We start from the raw sequence: 17797 nt of genomic DNA, 5'->3' as shown, positions 1-17797 counted from the left end.
CGAAGCACGATGTTTTTTCTCTTGCAATATTTTTCGATGTAGGCCCCGATACGTAAAACAGTGGTTCCGAAAACGTGCGAAGTAAACTTTGAAAGTTACGATGTTTATTTAATTAGTAAGCGTATGCGAATGAGCCGTTCACTAGTCAGTTCATGGCCGATGTCCAAAGGATCCTTACCAAAGAGAAAGTTCTTCGATGGCGCCAATTATTTACGAATTATTCAGCAAAGGGACCTTCGTGAAACATGTTCGACAGCGAGAGCGGTGCACTTAGAAATGGTCGAACGTCGGTGAGGTCGGTTTCTTGACGGCGTTTCGAAGATTCGTCGCGCGCCAGAGATTCTGCTATCTACACCGACGATGTCCCGGCTTTCAAACGAGCCAACAAGGACATCAACGCTATGCTCAAAGACCCGATTTTTCGGAACTTCACAGCAGCCAAGATAATTCGTTGGCAGTACATCGTTGAACGATCATCCTGGTGAGGGGAATTCTATGAACGCCTGGTGACACAGAACTCATAATAAATAGAAACCGAGCCAGCGAAGTGGGGCGTCTCAACAAGTAAGCCGTTATGACAGATACGGTAGGGCAATAGTATGCTACGAACGATGTCTCCGACTTCTGTGCGCCGTTATGGAATGTCGCAGCACGAGGCTTAAACAGTACAGTCCTTACGGAATAAGACGCAGTCCAAGGGGACACGATGAGAGCAGACAAAACAGCCAGACCGCACACTGCGCCCAGCGGAATGAAGCACTACTTGGATTGGACAGGATACCATGGCGCCGAATGCGCCTGGCCTTCACGCGTTCCTGTTCTGTGACCGAATGCACAATATCGATCATAGCACCTCCCGGACTTCGACGTTGGGAGGAGGTCTCGCCTCCGTACAGCTCCTTTTGTCTCTCCCATTGCTCTATCTCCCAGCTTTTCTTCTAGCCTCTCTGGTTATGATTTTTATGCCTGGTGAGGAGCATCAAGTAATCATTACGAAAAGCTGTTGGACAAACGGTGAAGCCCAAAGAAACTCAAAACCATCCTAGTGGAGATCGAATCAATTTTAAACAATCGTCCGCTAACGTATGTTTACGTGGATGCTGAGAGTACCACTCCTCTGACCCCTGCAGCAATTATTGGAGGCAGGAATGTGATGCATTCAATACGGGCCAATGGCACCTATGTCAATGACGATATCATAGAAACCTGGTTGTTTCGACAAGAAGCCGCAAAGCGGCAATAGGCCAGATGGAGAAAGGATCGAGTACACGAGAGCTGCGTGGCGTTTTCATGAAGCGCGTCCAGCGCGAACCATTCGCGCGTGTGCGGGGGCGTAGTATTAGTGGAAGAACAAGGTCCTAGCATGTTTCGCAGGGAATGTCAAATTGACAAGGTGTTGCACGGCACATCCAACATTGTAAGAGCTTGTCAGTCAAGGCTACCAAATCAGATGGTCATCCGACGTCCGGTTCAACAGCTGTACCCATTGGGAGGGTGCACCCATCCACAGGGCGGGACTTGCACACAATCATCGTATAGGGATGACAAGGGAGTGGGGAGCTGGGATCACGCCCCCCATTGCTATCTGGTAGCGAATTCCACTGGGACACCAATTTTCGCCCGGCGCTGGATGGGATTTTGTGCATGTTCCCGCCGTTGTCGCACGGGCTTGCTTTGTCAATGGAATGCTAGCATTGAAGATACGATGCTAGCTCTGTGCGTATCGGGTGACCCGCGTGCTTTCTCAGGTTCGCTTTGGCCACGCGGAGTTGAGAAAACTGCTTCGGCATCGCACAATATCATTACACTCTGGGACGCGCACTGCTTACACTGTGCAAGACACGCACGACAACACGAGTAAAAAGAAAAGAAAGTAAGTCAAACATCACGGCCTCACTTCTCCTTTTCTCTTCTTATGCCTCCTCTTCTCTATCGTGTACCGGTGAGGTAATTGATGAGACAAAACTTTTGTCCCTGCTCCACCAACGGAACATTAAACTCATGCCCAGCTTCTGCCAATGGAACAGTTTTTACGCCTTAGCGGGTCAAAACTTTGACCCACCTCTGCCAATGGAATGCGCCATCAGTTCGCGCCCAGCATGAAAGAATGAAGTCTTCTTGTCTCTGTGGCTCCTCGTCTCAATGCCCAGGAATACATGCGGAACGAGTTTAGAAATGGCCGCGAAAGTGGAACCTTTTCTACAGGTATCATGCAGAAGCACGAATATAACTGCTCAACAGTGAGCATATTCTCTACACACACAAAATATTTACTCAAAAATTTAATACAGATGCCGATGTTCTGAGATAGTACAGCTTGGGATAAAAGCTTACGGAACACGGCACCTGCGTATTTTTTCATCGGAGCGGCCCCCTCCAAGCTATCAGGGAGAGATCGAATAAGAAACGAGTGGCCGGCAATTCCATCCATTGTTCAGTATGTGTGCCGACTTCGGTGTGCTGCTAGGTTGCCGCTCCATTGGAGAAATGTGACACCCTGGTGTTCCGTAAACGTTTGTCCCTAGCTGTACTATCTATGCCTGCCATTATATATGTATGTTTACATGCGTTTGCGTGGTAGTTGTCGAAAATGCTGTTCAAGAGAGTGTTTTGCTTCACTTCAGGTTTGCACAGACGGCTACAGATACTGTGAGCTTCACACGCATGGCGTGCAGCGCTCAAAGGACATCCACGGGGTGCAAGAACTCTCGCGCAGCATTAATTTTACTAGGATACTCGCATACGAAACCAACGCAACGCTAACGTTTAAGGTATGAACAACTGTAAGTATAGAAGCCGGCGATGTAAAATACTCGGTAGCAGCAAGGCCTGGTCGCTCCTCGCGTTAGATCATCATTGGCAGATAAGCCAATGATGTCCATGTGAATCGACTGTACATGGCGAAAGACTTAGACCGCCTGTTGCGGGCAACGATGGAAAGGTGGACGTTATTGATACAGAGCAGTGTCACGCACTCTCGTCCGTTTAGGTATCCTTGGACTGCCACTTGTGGTGGCTGCCCTGACAACTTGTACAAGATTCACCCTTGAAACGTATTTCAGTAGGAATACTCTTCAATGTACCTAGTTAATTTCAAGACACTACGAATCTACAATATGTTAAATTTGTTATCAAACTGGTACAAAGTGATGTGCTCAGATGCCGAGGAAGAGCACCAAAAGGCAAAACCTAAGCGAGCAAGTCACCCTAAACTACGTCTCCTGGTCAATGCCCATAATGATCAACCATCGAGTTCAATTAACATCCATAACCCTCCTCGCCTGCTATGATCCTGAGACACCAGTCCGCTCCTGGTGCTTCCGCAGACCCCGAGCATTAGCCAAAATGTCCTTCAGGCCGAGAGTCTGTCCTCCGTTTCACTAAATCTAAAGCGCCTCTATCTTCTGCAGGCAAAACCACAGAACAGCGAAGGGATCGTGTGTACCTTAGATGAAATGCGCATGTAGCGCCCAACCAGAAAGGTTTAAGCTGATCTTTTTCTCGTGTTTCTTTTTTCTTTAAATAAATTAATGAACCGAGCGTATTTGGAGTAACTTAAGAAATGGGTACACGTTACTGCAAGTATTTGAGTTACGATACATACCTGACTGCATGCGTCAAAATCGCAGTCATCACGCTCTCAGGCTCTCCTAAAATACAACCACCGTTTTTAATCGAAATTGTAACTATGCTAATTATGAGCGCTCGTCATCCTGCATTACATTTAACTTAACGAACATTACATGAAGCTAAATATCGATGCCAGCGGCGTAGCCAGAAAACTATTTTAGGAGGGGCACTATGGGAAGTTTATATGGGCGAAGATGATTCCCCCTTGTCCCCCTCTTCCCATGGGGGAGTAATTACAGCTTCTAGTCCCTAGATTGCAATTACTCCCCATTTTAGTCCCCTAAGCGTGAAACTCAAGGTATCAAATAGTCACAGAACTTCGCACACACACTCCTGGATGCGAGAGTCTACGTAAATGTATGATCCTTCATGAACTCGATTGTATAAGGTTGTATAACCTAGCTAACTTAGCTGCAGTTTGCCACACACACACAGGAAAACAATAATTGGTTCTTCTTGCGAAATTGTGCCCTACGCGTGTCGCAAGATTTCATATAACTCGACATGTTACGGTTGACTGTTCAATTCAAAGAATTTTCATTAATTCATGCACAAAAATTATGCACCTGATACTCTTAGCAGAGACCGCGAAATGCGGCCCCGTGCATTTATTTCCTAAGTAGTCTATTTTTTGTGGCAATGCGTTTGGTTCCCACAAGGCCTAAAATGATTCTTTTTTTCTTTAACACCAAGAACGCCCCCCAAAAGTCAAATGCATGAGAGTGAGCGATCGAAACAAGCAAAACTCTCACTGAAGAAGTGTAGAGTGCGAAGGAATGTTGCCCCTTGCATGGAGTAAACATGATTATTCGAGCTTATCGCCACCACTACGGAATCCTTATCAGCGTATGCTACCAGGCCGTAAGAGCATCGCTACCCATTATCAGTTAGTAGTAATAGGGGGTGTCGTATAAGCATGGGGTCCACTCAGAAAGCTCGACCCCGGGGCCCTGCCCTGAGCCCTGCGCATATTTTTCCCCGCGCGGCGCGTGTGCGAAGGGTTGTCCGCGTGCTTATCGGCGGGGGGAGGGCTGCGTGCGCGCTTACCCTCTCACATTTTTCAGCCTGGGACAACTTCTTTCAACATTTTTTAGTGCTGGCCGATTTGCTTCGCGTATTTTTTCCCGCACCCGGTGGGACATTTTTCCCGCTCGGGTGGAGGCGCTTACCGGTGGGCGGCGCGTGGCCGGAGGGCTGCGTGCGCGTTTACCGTCTCACATTTTTTAACCTTGGCCGCGGACTTTCGTCCTTTTTCAGCCTGAGCCGACTTTGAATCGTAATTTTTTTTCCAGCTACAACAGGTGTGCAGTAGGCTGTTTACATGCAAAGGATAGCCATACACAAAAGTACAAGTGAAAATATATTTATTAAAGTCATTAGTGTCAGAAATTATGTTATGACTCTGTGTGAATGGGAAAAACTCTGCCAAAAATCTGAAGCAGAAGAAACACAATACGATACACGTAACAAAGAATATACTCGTTCCAGGTACGATGCAATAGCATTGAAGGGGTATCACAGATCAAACACAATATTTTTTATTAGTGATAATCATGCAAGTTTTCAATTAAGCAGAAGGAGTAGCACATTTTAATCAAAGAAGATGTTTTTAATCAATACTATTACAATCAAAATTAAAAGTTTTATTATAAAAAGTCGAACATGACCACCTTAGCAGAGTTTTCATTACAAAGAAGATATTTTTAATCAATATGATTACAATCAAAATTAAAAGTTTTAATATAAAGTATTATTATACGTGACCACCATAGTGGAGCTTTTATTGCAAATGCCGGTAGATAATTGTGGACAGCAGAGAAATTTCGTTCGGAAAATATTCGTAACTTTTAATATCCACGACATAAAAATTCGCATGATGTTATAGTGTATACAGAAAATATCAATCCATTCGATTAACTTCTGTGACATCGTGAAAGAGTGCTCGTCAAAGTGAGTGAGCTAAAGCTTGCGTACAACAGTGATCATAAATCGCAACACCTGTTCAAATTGTAATTAAACTCTTACTGACATAGTAATCAATCATTGAGAAAATCAGAAGAAAAAATCAAACTCATCAGAAAATAGATATGTTAAAAATGAACTTCACCACATAGCACGCTCCTAGCCAACAACCAGATCTAATGTTATCTGCCTTGATTTGTTGAAGACGGGTGCCGATAGATGTATGGAAGACCACGGAACACGAACGACAAGAACACAAGAGGAAATAAAATCTATACCACTACAAAGAAGATATTCTTAATCAATATGATGACAATCAAATTACAAATTGTATTATAAAAAGTCTAATATTCCTATACGTGAGAACCATCATTGCAATAGCGTGAATATCTGTCATAACATTTCGAGCGCAATAGGGAATCTCAGTTTCATATTCCAACATTACTCAACTTTTAATTAATCCTTTTCTTATTAAGTAAACACCATAGACGTAAGGAAATAACGAGAAACAACACAATCAACAGCTACAATTAATAGAGAGCCAAACCTGCGCACCATCCAACGCAGAGAAATAATAGCTAATCAATCTATCAAAAGGCGAAATAGCACAGACTTAACGCTGAAGAACAGAGGAACACGCGGCGACACGTAAACAACAACAGAGGAAAATAATCTATCATTGAACCATCGTAAAATCGACCAATATACAATTTTCATTCTAACAAACACTACGAACCTTGATGGAGGTATCCAAGACGTAGAAAATATGCACTGTTTTCATATCGGTTTTCACTCTTTTCCTCAAAGCCGGGAGACCTTATGTCTGTATCTATGTGACCATAGCAGCGCGCATGCTTTATCACTCAAAGCGTTAGGGGCTATATTACTTCGTCCAGCAAACGGGGCGCTCTAGAGGTCAGATAAGAGAGTTCAAAGGCGATATATTTTATTGTGCAGTGCAAATAGATGTCGATATCACTCGCGGGGATCATTATCTTTCCGCATCCTTTCCTTGAAACGGAAATGTTTAGTCAAAGTGGTTGACAAGTCGGCTAAGTTTGTACAGCTGCGATATTGTTATTGAGCATGTAGAGAAAGTCCAAATTATTAAATGGTAGCAACAATACTCAATCAAAAAACGAGAAACAAATTTAATTACATCAATTTTGTAATATCTTGCAACAGAAAGTTCTATATAGATGACCCACACAGAAAAACCAAGTGTGAAACACAACTCAGAAATATGAGGCATTCCCAACTCAGAGATTATTTTTACTTATCCCAACCGAGTGAACAATTGAAACAAATACGACACAATTAATACATCATGCATACATAATGTCCAACTCATAGAATATCAGTCGAACCTGAAACAAAACAATAATTGAGACAAATCATTTCTAAGCAAGCAGCGTGAATACACCATAGAATCTGTACTGAAACTTGTCATTCTCAATGAATAAACATGATCAACTAGTGGATTCAAGCGATAAAGTGTGATGAAACCCGACGACCCCCAACAACAACATCAAGTTAGGGAGGGACGGGCTCTAGTATGGCCTTGTAGATAGAATCATTGAAAGTGCATATTTTTTTTTCTTACTCATCGCATCTTTTTGTAAATCAATTTCCATAATTCTCATGACATGTGGATATTAATAACATTCTAAAAAAATTTAATCAATAAAATGACCATAGATATGCTTTTAATTAAGTGTAGACGCTACACAGAAATATCAAATGTGAAATGCAACTCAGAGGTATGAGGCATTCCCATCTTAGAGGTACTTACTTATGTCAATCGAGTGAACAATTGAAACAAATGCAAGACAATAATTATTTCAGGTAGTAACTTCACAACTCAGAATATCAGTCGAGTGAATACTTGAAACAGAGTCAAAACAATAATTCTCACGTCAGGTGGATATTATAGCATTCTCAACCAGATAATAAAATTTTAATAAATAAAATAAACATAGATATGCTTTTAATTAAGTGTAGATGTGCACTTGAAAACAGAAGAGACAATTGCTCTACATTGAAAAGATGGACAGATTTTGTACTCGATACCATAAGTCATGTGAAGATGTGATAAAAAAACTGCTTCGAAAAGGAGGAGCCGCGAAACGATTTCATTATCGCTGCATTTCAATACGTCCTAGACATGGTCGTATTTGGAGAAATGGTACAAACTACAGAGCTGAAGGTGCAAGAATTTATATGCCGAATCGACAATACTTATAAAAATATCTGCACATCAACGTCGGAAGGGCCACTGGGATTGATGGCGGAGTTTTTGAGGTTTGCCAACGAAGAATTGAAATACACTAGACCAGATGTGATTGTAATCATTGCAATGGGCATTGCGTTCATCAAGAAAGCAGTCGGATCAAATTATCATATACAAGCGGTCTATATCGCACGATTCATTACGGATTTGTTGAAATTACACATATCTGAGATGGAAAGTACATAAAATCTTATCACGTGATATATTCCACACTAGAGCCTCTACACATTTAGTTTATTCTACCAGTCAGTGATGTCGAATCAACAGAAGTTCAATATTGTCGTGCAAGGTCTGATGTATTATCACCTGTTGAAACTCAAGAAACATATCAATTGCGGTGGGCCACCGGACGATTTTCATCTAATACTCTCTTGTACGCCATTCAAGAATCTTCATACAAAGAAAGGAAACATCAATAAGAGACTGTGCAAGTTCATCGCGACAAAGTGCAAGTTGTTCAAGCAATACAAACACGGCGACAACATAGCGCCTGCGTTAAACAACGCTAGATTCAAGCGCCCAATAACCAGAATAAACTATTTAATGTCTTCGGAATTCATCAATGAAGACAACAAATGAAAGCTTCAGAGTTTGAAATAGAACTGTAATTTATCGAAATAAACAAGTGTATAGCTGAAACAATAAATGTAATCTTTGTCATCATTATAATGAATTCTTCGCATCACAATGAAAAAACACCTTACATTTAGCATTGCTAGACTGAGAACAGTGATCGCTAAGGAAACGAATGTTCCACAATTTGTGTAAGAATTCTCATATGGAATGAAACCTGACCACCAAATAGGTTTTACTCGACTACACTCTGTACAAGTTCAACACCCGAAGGATAGAATTGCCGGAGGGATCGGTCATTGAAATTTAGAGACATGATACATCAGTCTATGATTACAAAAAGGATCACTAATCTCATGTGAAAACTTATCACATTTCATGAATTAAATTCCACAGTGCATGTATATTTCTCAATCAGTTGCATTAGCCCAGACATATTAAAAGAAGAAAAGGCGTCTTTGACAAGCAACCCGATTGGAGTACGGAACAAATAAATACATATTTTTGTCAACACAGTTGTCCGTTTGTATGACTGGATAGGAAAAATGAGCCGTCCAAGATAGGGCAAAATGGGACATAAGTCAAGATAACTGATTGCCGCGGGATAAGTCAAAGCGTTCGCGACACAGTGTCATCGACTTTTACAATCGCATTCGGGTTCAGTGCCTGGGAGATAATACGAAGCCTTCCCGAAAAGCGAATCTATTATCAGATGCCACAATGCAAACAGAAGATTTTACGAGCATGACGTGCAGGCCAAGTCTACATTTCTAATCACATAGTCTTCGGAACACATGGCACACAAATGTACATGAAATAATTTGGCAATAATAATGTGGCAATCAGATTTTGGGAGAAGCAGATCACACAACCGCCATCAGAAGCGCTTAAACAATATACAATGAAGATGAGCACTATGCATAAACACAATGGAAGATATGTTATATTAATTATAATAACCGGATCAGCGCAGGTCACACATAAATGTAGATCCAATTCACAAAATATACTCGAGATTTCTCGTAACCATACAGAAAAACTATCCCATTATTTTAGTGTCATAGCATCCGGGCACTACAAATGGAAAGGCCATACTTTAATTTTATAAGTCTTTAGCTCATAACGTTCTAAAACGCAAATTCCTCACTAAAGATCATTTTCTTCCTTAAATTTTCAAAGTCAAAACTGCACGCTATTTCTTGCATTTCTCTAAAGATATAGATTAAAAAGTTGTGCATACACTCACACATACCATACAAGATATTTGATTGTGGATTAATTGCTAAAATTTATCGATCCACATTCAGGAGAAGTGGTGACTACCACACATCAGTAAGAGTTTAATTACAATTTGAACCGGTGTTGCGATTTATGATCAGTGTTGTACGCAAGCTTTAGCTCACTCACTTTGACGAGCACTCTTTCACGATGTCAGAGAAGTTAATCGAATGGATTGATATTTTCTGTATACACTATAACATCATGCGAATTTTTATGTCGTGGATATTAAAAGTTACGAATATTTTCCGAACGAAATTTCTCTGCTGTCCACAATTAACTATCAGCATTTGCAATAAAAGCTGCACTATGGTGGTCACGTATAATAATACTTTATATTAAAACTTTTAATTTTGATTGTAATCATATTGATTAAAAATATCTTCTTTGTAATTAAAACTCTGCTAAGGTGGTCATGTTCGACTTTTTATAATAAAACTTTTAATTTTGATTGTAATAGTATTGATTAAAAATATCTTCTTTGATTAAAATGTGCTACTCCTTCTGCTTAATTGAAAACTTGCATGATTATCACTAAGAAAAAATATTGTGTTTGATCTGTGATACCCCTTCAATGCTATTGCATCGTACCTGTAATAAGTATATTCTTTGTTACGTGTATTGTATTGTGTTTCTTCTGCTTCAGATTTTTGGCAGAGTTTTTCCCATTCACGCAGAGTCATAACCTAATTTATGACACTAATGACTTTAATAAATATATTTTCACTTGTACTTTTGTGTATGGCTATCCTTTGCATGTAAACAGCCTACTGCACACCTGTTGTAGCTGGAAAAAAAATTACGATTCAAGTCGGCTCAGGCCAAGGTTCAAAAATGTGAGAGGGTAAACGCGCACGCAGCTCTCCGGCCACGCGCCGCCCACCGGTAAGCGCCTCCTCCCGAGCGCCGCCCGCCGGGTGCGGGAAAAAATACGCGAAGCAAATCGACCAAGGCTCAAAAATGTCGAAAGAACTTGTCCCAGGCTGAAAATTGTGAGAAGGTAGGCGCGCACGCAGCCCTCCCCCCGCCGATTAGCACGCGGACAACCCTCCGCACACGCGCCCCGCAGGGAAAAATACGCGCAGGGCTCAAGGCAGGGCCCAGGGGTCCAGGTTGCTGAGTGGACCCCCTGTAGTTTCTCACCGCCCTCTTACTACTTCAGTTGCTAATGCAGTGCGGCGGAAGTGACGGCGGCAGAAGGTACGGCCCCGCCGTTTACATACTTTCCACTTCCACTCAGATCGAGGCGCAAAGCGTCGCCTTAAGGCCACGTACCCACATGCGGTAGAGATGTGCGCAACCGCCTGCCGCAAGCGGACGCGCGTGCATGCCGCTCCAGCTATACTGCTTCCGCCCGCGACTCTCCACAGCGAAAGGTTGACAAGATGGCGGACGACAGCGAAGTCTAGCTATACTGACTGTAGTGAACGTTTCCTTTCTTACATCTGGGCTTTTGCGGAATCAACATTGCAGACGCAAGAAACGCAGGCTTTAGGTTCACTCGCAGTGGCGATAGCGCAGTCTTTTCTTGCGAACAATGTTTATTTCTAACACTGACAGTGAATATCTTACACTTTACTTACCTGCACTCCCAAATTTTATTCCAGTGTCGACCCGAAAAGTCATTTTGATGCAACGCTCTGTAATGTAGGCAGCAATGACATTTTATTTCCGTCGTAAATTCGCCGGCTGAAAACCGTGAGCATCACAGCGACATACCTTCCAGTCAACGACGCCGTCAATGCTCTCCGTGCGGGAAGCCCGAAGAAAACAAGAACGCACACAACGTCTGTTTACTTCCCGATTGGCGAAGCATGTGCGGATGCCGCTAAAAATCGTGCACTGCGCGATCGCCAAAAAGCGGAAAGCGGAGGAGGCTTTTCCCGCACAGCGGCAAGTGTTCCCGTTCGCGTTTCCAAGCAGACTCTCCGCATGTGGGTACGCGGAGGTACGAGGCTATCAGCTCCGCGCTGTTTCCTTCCATAAAGCTCACGGTGGTACAGCTTGCGACATATTTGTCTGGAATCGACAGCTTGCGGTCTATATCCTGTCTCAAATCTACAGGTGTTCGAAGAATGTCTCCTTCCACTAATCGACACGTACGGCATGCTATCCCGTGCGACCAACCGTACAATATTGCAAGGCCTGGATATTCCAGGCGGGATAAACCGCAAGCTCTCGAATCCAGAGAAGTATGCCGCGAGCTGTAGTCTTCAGTAGCGAGTGTTTGTAGACCGTTCATTACGCCACCGTCAACTGGAACCAATGACAGAATGCGTGACTCGAATCTTGAGCTTTGGATGAGGTGCGGTAACGCGGTAGCAAACCGGGCTCCCCGTAGCGATCTACTAACACTGGCAGTTAGTGAGCTTTAGTGCATCGTACGCTATCGCCTTAGCGTACGTAAGGGATGGCGTTGGTGGTCCTGCGCACTGCGCGAAGCTCTTTCTGTTGTGGGCGTGCGCAGAACCATCAACGCCATCCCTTACGTAGGGAAAGGTGATAGCGTACGATGAACTAAACCTTATCTTGTTTTGAGACTGTGGAATTTACGCCGTTTTTGCCTCCTCTTGACTAGTATCGTGGTTCAAACCGGTGCCCTCATGAGATAAGCGTCAGCTACTTTTGCGGCTGCCAAAGCACTGCGCCTTCCGGGACGACAGTTAAATATCCTGAAATTTAAGCGCGTATTAAAGGTACTGTAAAGCAGTAGGCAGCATGATATGCCGCTGATGTGACCAGAGACTTTGTTGCTTCTAAATACCATATGCGGAAGCATACGACCGCCAACGCGCTATAACCATGTTTAATTTGCCATGAAAGATGCGGCGTAGCAGTGCCGTGTATGCCAAAGGGAGTCTGGCCATTAATGGGACCTGCCTATACCTGGAGCTCCATCCACTTTTTGAGCTCTCTGGCCAATCACGAGCCAAAATACAGTTCGCTATAAATCCCAGGCTATATATTACCTGTATTCACTGGGTGCCGACATTTTCGGGAACCTGGATTGGATTAGATTGAATAGGATATTCCCTGACGACCTAGCAACATAGATTTTGCGTCCATTTTTAACGGCGCCATCTGGATGGAGAGGGGAATGTCGGGAACACGCAGAATAGCAGAAGGGCAGAAGTAGCAGAAGCAGAAGTGCTTGCTAGCAGAACTCATTGGCCGGCAGAACCGCTACTTGGAACAGACTGCCAGTATTCTACGTATTTTAACTATGAAATATAACAAGATTGAATCAAGAACGCGCAAAGGTGTGTATATGGATAACAGTATGTCATCAAATGCAAATTGTTGGCCATCCGTAGCGCTTTTCTTACTATTTGCCTGTGATCGCTGTCGTTGCTAGGCCTAACAAGGACGACGAAACATTATTTTCAGGTATACATTGACACTGGAGCGTAATTTAAATGTGATTTGCAAGATAATTGCAACACAATGTACACTTACGGAATAAAATTGACGTGATTTGTGGGAAAAAAAAAATGTCATGAAATTCTCGTTTCGCTGTTCCAAGCTACGCCACCATTTTCGGGAAAATTTTGGTGTCATCGCGGCCCGCATAGAAAACAGCAGCCAATGAAAAACGCTCAATTTGATTGACAGGTCGAGCCTGTTTTTTAGGCTATTCCTAATGAACAGACTCCCTTTGGGATACACTGTACTGCGGCGTAGTGGAGCGGTGCGACGCCTGGTGTTAAACAACCCCCTGCAGAGCGGGCAACACTGAAAATTGGTATTACACACTATTACATCGGAACTTCGTTATTTTAGTAACCATATTATTAGTTTTCGTGTTTACCTATGCATTCTGAAACCCCTGTTAACAGTGTTCTATGCGAAGTAACCAAGCGCTGGCCGCTGTTCGATGGAGGCTCTCCCTACTTCTCTGCTGCGCCTGCGCGCTCCTTCTGTTCCCGGCCTCTTTCCAATGAACAAACTGTCTCTGTGAACCTATGTGAACAAACAAGTCCCGACGCTGTCCGGCTTCTTGAACGTCTGACATTCTTTTTTTTTTCTTTTCAACGGCTCAACATTTCATTTCAGTTCGCTTATCCGTTTATCCTCAGATGTGGATTGCAATGGCGGATTTTATGGTGGATTGTTTTGTCGGGCCCAGTGTGCCAACTTGTGCAGTTTTTGCCCTGGAGGCTTGGACTATCGAATAGCCACACGAAATGACATTTGATCCGTGCTGCTTTACAGTACCTTTAAAGCCCACTACATGATTGAAATGAATCAACAGACTGATCACTGGATGTTGCTCATGATCATAGTTACGTAGAACTCGTGACATAGAACTGCGAATATGCTACGGCAGTGTGTCCCTGAGCGTGTGAGGGGCATTGTTCACGTGACAATGTGTCTGCGATCTCGCAAGGCACCAGTGAGCGGGTTTTCGCAGAGCGGCATCGTTCTCTGCATGGATTAATAGCAGGAACTTCCTGCGCTCGAGGGCGAGCTCTTACACCCTCGCTGTGAGGGGGACACGTCACATGAGGTGGTTCCAAGGGAGAAACTAGGGAGCTGTGCAGAAGAGTGACCTTTCATAGCATGTTATCACTATTCCTTTTAAAATACCAAAGAATTTCCAAGAGCATAACATATTTCATCACGACTTATCAACTTCCTGCACTCTAAGAAAAAAAGGAGTACTTCAACTCCTTTTGGGGAGCAATTGCATTGCCACAAAAAAATAGTCCCTTTCGGGAGTAAATGAATGCCACAGAGTGAAGACCGCATTTTACGCGCTGTTGTAAGAGTCCCAGGTACATAATTGGTGCGCATGCATGAAAATACTTTGAAGCAAACCGTCAACCGTGATATATCGAGTGATATAAAATCTTGCGCCATACTAGGGCACAATTTGCGAAGAAAGATGCGGTAACTGTTTCTTACTCCGTGTTGTTGGAAAATTGCTACGTTGTCTGAGTTATACAGCCTTATGTCGTTCAAATTGACCAAGGGCACATATTTACGTAGACTGTTGCATTCAGGAGACCGTTCGCGAAGTTTAGTGACAATTTGCAGTCCTGGGGAGAAAATGTCGGGACTAAATGTTGGGTTAGGGGACTAAAATGGGGAGTAATTGCAAACTAGGGGAGTAGAAGCTGCAATTACTCCCCGTTTTACTCCTTTTTTTCTTAGAGTGTGGTGCTGACGTCACGTTATGCTTGAATCACTTTTACTGAGCAGAATACGTTATATCTTGGGTTGTCTGTCGTCTTTGATCATTTGCAGATGTGCAACGCAGCAAAACAATTTGGCTTCGACGGAAGCTGGGTTATCTTCGACATGGAATACCTAGATACGACGAATGTCTGCAGCGACCAGGTCTTTGCTGACAGCTTCGCCATCGTGCATTGGGTTAAGAAACACATGGAAAGTAACTTCTACACGTGCGATGGGATTTGGTCGTCTTCACTCACCGAATTTCATGACTCGATCACTTGTGCAAGGCGTGGAAGATGATTGTGGATATATGGATACAAATTTGATAGAAAACGATGCTGCTTGCTTACGCTTTGTTGCCGTGTTTCCGTGCTTTGGCTCCCATGTGATATACTGTGGGCTCTGCGCGCAGCGTGAAATCACAATTGCTGCCCTGACAACAGGCCAACCCAAACTAGTTACTGCTCCCACGGTTAGAACTGCGAAGAAACTTTTCCCCACTCCAACTGTTAGAAGGGTCTTTAACGTAAAATGAGTAACAAATACATCGCTTGGAGAGACGTTGTGCTAGATATGCTTTTGCTGCGATCCTTTAAAGGGACGGTCTCGTACACCCTGGCCCATCTACAAAGCGTACCATTCGATTCCTCATTGCTGAAAACGTAATACCGTGAATTCGCTCGTCCAGAATCGTCATGGTTATTAAATAAAAGAATTAATTTGATAACAACAGCGCCAGAATATCGCGATTTGTGCTCCCAACAGCGACATCCCCTACGACGTTACGGTGGCAGACCCGTGAGTGGAGGAGGAAATCGTCCGCTCTCGCGCCCTTTTGCAGCGGTGAGAGCAGACGACCTGCAAAAGGTTCTCGAGGACCACGGCGACGGCTATAAATTTGCTGTATGTAGTCAAACGAAAGACGCGTATTGTAAAATGTGGCGAACTACAGTGTCAATACATCTCGCATCTTGATTTCGAGAACAAGCGGGAGTCTACATGGATGACTCGACCTAATAAAAATAATATTTACTAACTTGTCTCATACCGTTCATACCGTCGAGCATTTCTAGTTCGTCTCACCTGCGAAAAGAATATCCCGTATGGAAGTGGTGGAAACGTAACCCGGGTGTAAAATGTCTTTTGTCGACGACAATGCGACGAAAGCGGATATACGTAGAAAAGCAGCTGTTGCGATTCATTTTGTGGGAGCTTATCAGCCACGTGAACTTCAGTGAGCAACCGGCCTGACAGGTACAAAACACGTAACTGGTCTGATGGCGCTACAGTCGGGGCAAGCTCCTCAAAAAGGACGATCATTCTGGAAAGCGGGGTCACTTCTGGCTTGTACGCGATCAAGAGATCGGCGGGGTTGCTTGTTACTGAAGGTAATAAACCTTTCTGTTCTGTTGTTCATTTGGTTGTGTTGCGTTTCCTTGGTCGCTGAACGGACGGGCCGACGCCACGAGAGTGGGAACCTTGGTTCCCACAATTTTCAACAAAAAATCGTGTACTCAAAAGTGTGTAGTCAAAACGCGCATGTAGTCCGGACGTTTCGTTCACGATGCGTATGAGGTAAGAGACGTTCTGCGGGCACGATATGTGACGGCGTCGGACGCAGCTCAAAGTACAGTGGTAACCGCGTACGACGATTTCTCGGCAGAAAGACGGCCAACTTTCCCACCGGCACGACAACTCTACCGAAAAACGGCGGGACGAAACGCATGCACAGATTTCCACTGCGGCGGATCGTGGCGCCCTAGCGGGCGTTTCGTTAGTCCGTGTTAAATTTGGATTTCAATTAACTTATTTAACTTCAATTAAATATTTTGCTACACATACAAAAGTTATAGTGGCACACAGTAGTTCTTGCGGTCAAAGCATATTCGCGAAGCAAGCGCTACAAAGGCGCCCTCAGATAGCAGCGGGTGGGCGACAGCGTGCTTCCCAACTCCCAGGTTGGTCATAACGGGATCCGAAATGCACGCCGCGTCCGCTCGTGGAACGATCGCGCGTAGAGCGGTCCTATTGGCTGCCGTCGAGCGGCCACTTCCGCCCTTCGCCGGATTTTTCTGTCCACAGCTGCGTCGCGTCGGCAGACCGGAAAAACGGTGACGGCGGCCAGTTTTCTGTCGAGAATTCATCGTATGCGGTTACCACTTTAAAGCTGTCTGTCCAAGGAACTAGATACGCAGTGTTGGTAGGTAGGTATTACTTTGTTACGACACCAAAAACGGTGTGTACAGAAAGCCAGCCAGCCAGCAGCTGTGTACATCCAGCTGGTTACATCAATTTGCTTTGCATATTGGCTCTGAATAGTACTGTGGTATGCCGAGGGGAAAGCGGGATTAGTTCCAGGCGCGGTTATTGACCCCTGGGCCGACTTCACTTGCCATATTTTTCCTGCGCGGGGCAGGCGGCACTCTGCTGGAGGGCTGATCGAGCGCTTACCGGTGGGCGGCGCGTGGTCTGAGGGTTACCCATCCGCTGATCGTCGCACATTTTTCTGCTAGGGTCGACTTCACTCGCGAATTTTTTTCTGCGTGCGGCGCGTGGGAGGAGGGTTGCCCATGCGCTTATCGGTGGGTGGAGCTCAGTAGTAATGGAATAATACAACTTAACGAGTAATTTGATACCTTCCTCCTCTCTCACCCCTAATTTTGCAATTTCCAACACCACCAAATTTTTAATTTTGTTTTCGATTTTCCGCTTAAAATCGCTGATACACGCATAAGAATGCGATAATAGAGCGTATAATATAATTTTCAATAAATTCAATTACCATTCATTCCAACCAGAGAGGGAGAAAATATCAAATTATCGTTAAGTTGTATTTTTCTATGAGACACATGAAAAGAGGCGCACATGCCCATAAATACACTTTCT

General features: G+C 44.0%; 1 protein-coding gene across 2 annotated transcripts in view; it reads left to right on the top strand.

The window, feature by feature from the left end:
• LOC135388335 (uncharacterized) overlaps positions 1–15260 on the top strand; it is an 83921-nt gene extending 68661 nt beyond the window's left edge. For both annotated transcript variants that reach the window (XM_064617825.1, XM_064617824.1), the window contains 2 exons: positions 2625–2771; positions 14981–15260. In XM_064617825.1, the coding sequence (XP_064473895.1) occupies positions 2625–2771; positions 14981–15211 (378 nt within the window). In that variant the 3' untranslated portion in view covers positions 15212–15260. The remainder of the gene's footprint in view (positions 1–2624; positions 2772–14980) is intronic.
• The last annotated feature ends 2537 nt before the right edge of the window (positions 15261–17797 follow it).

The sequence above is a fragment of the Ornithodoros turicata genome, chromosome 3, assembly GCF_037126465.1.
Source record: "Ornithodoros turicata isolate Travis chromosome 3, ASM3712646v1, whole genome shotgun sequence".
Taxonomy (NCBI): Eukaryota; Metazoa; Arthropoda; class Arachnida; order Ixodida; family Argasidae; genus Ornithodoros; species Ornithodoros turicata.
Note: the sequence above shows the minus strand (reverse complement) of the source record. Positions and strands in the feature narration are given on the sequence as shown.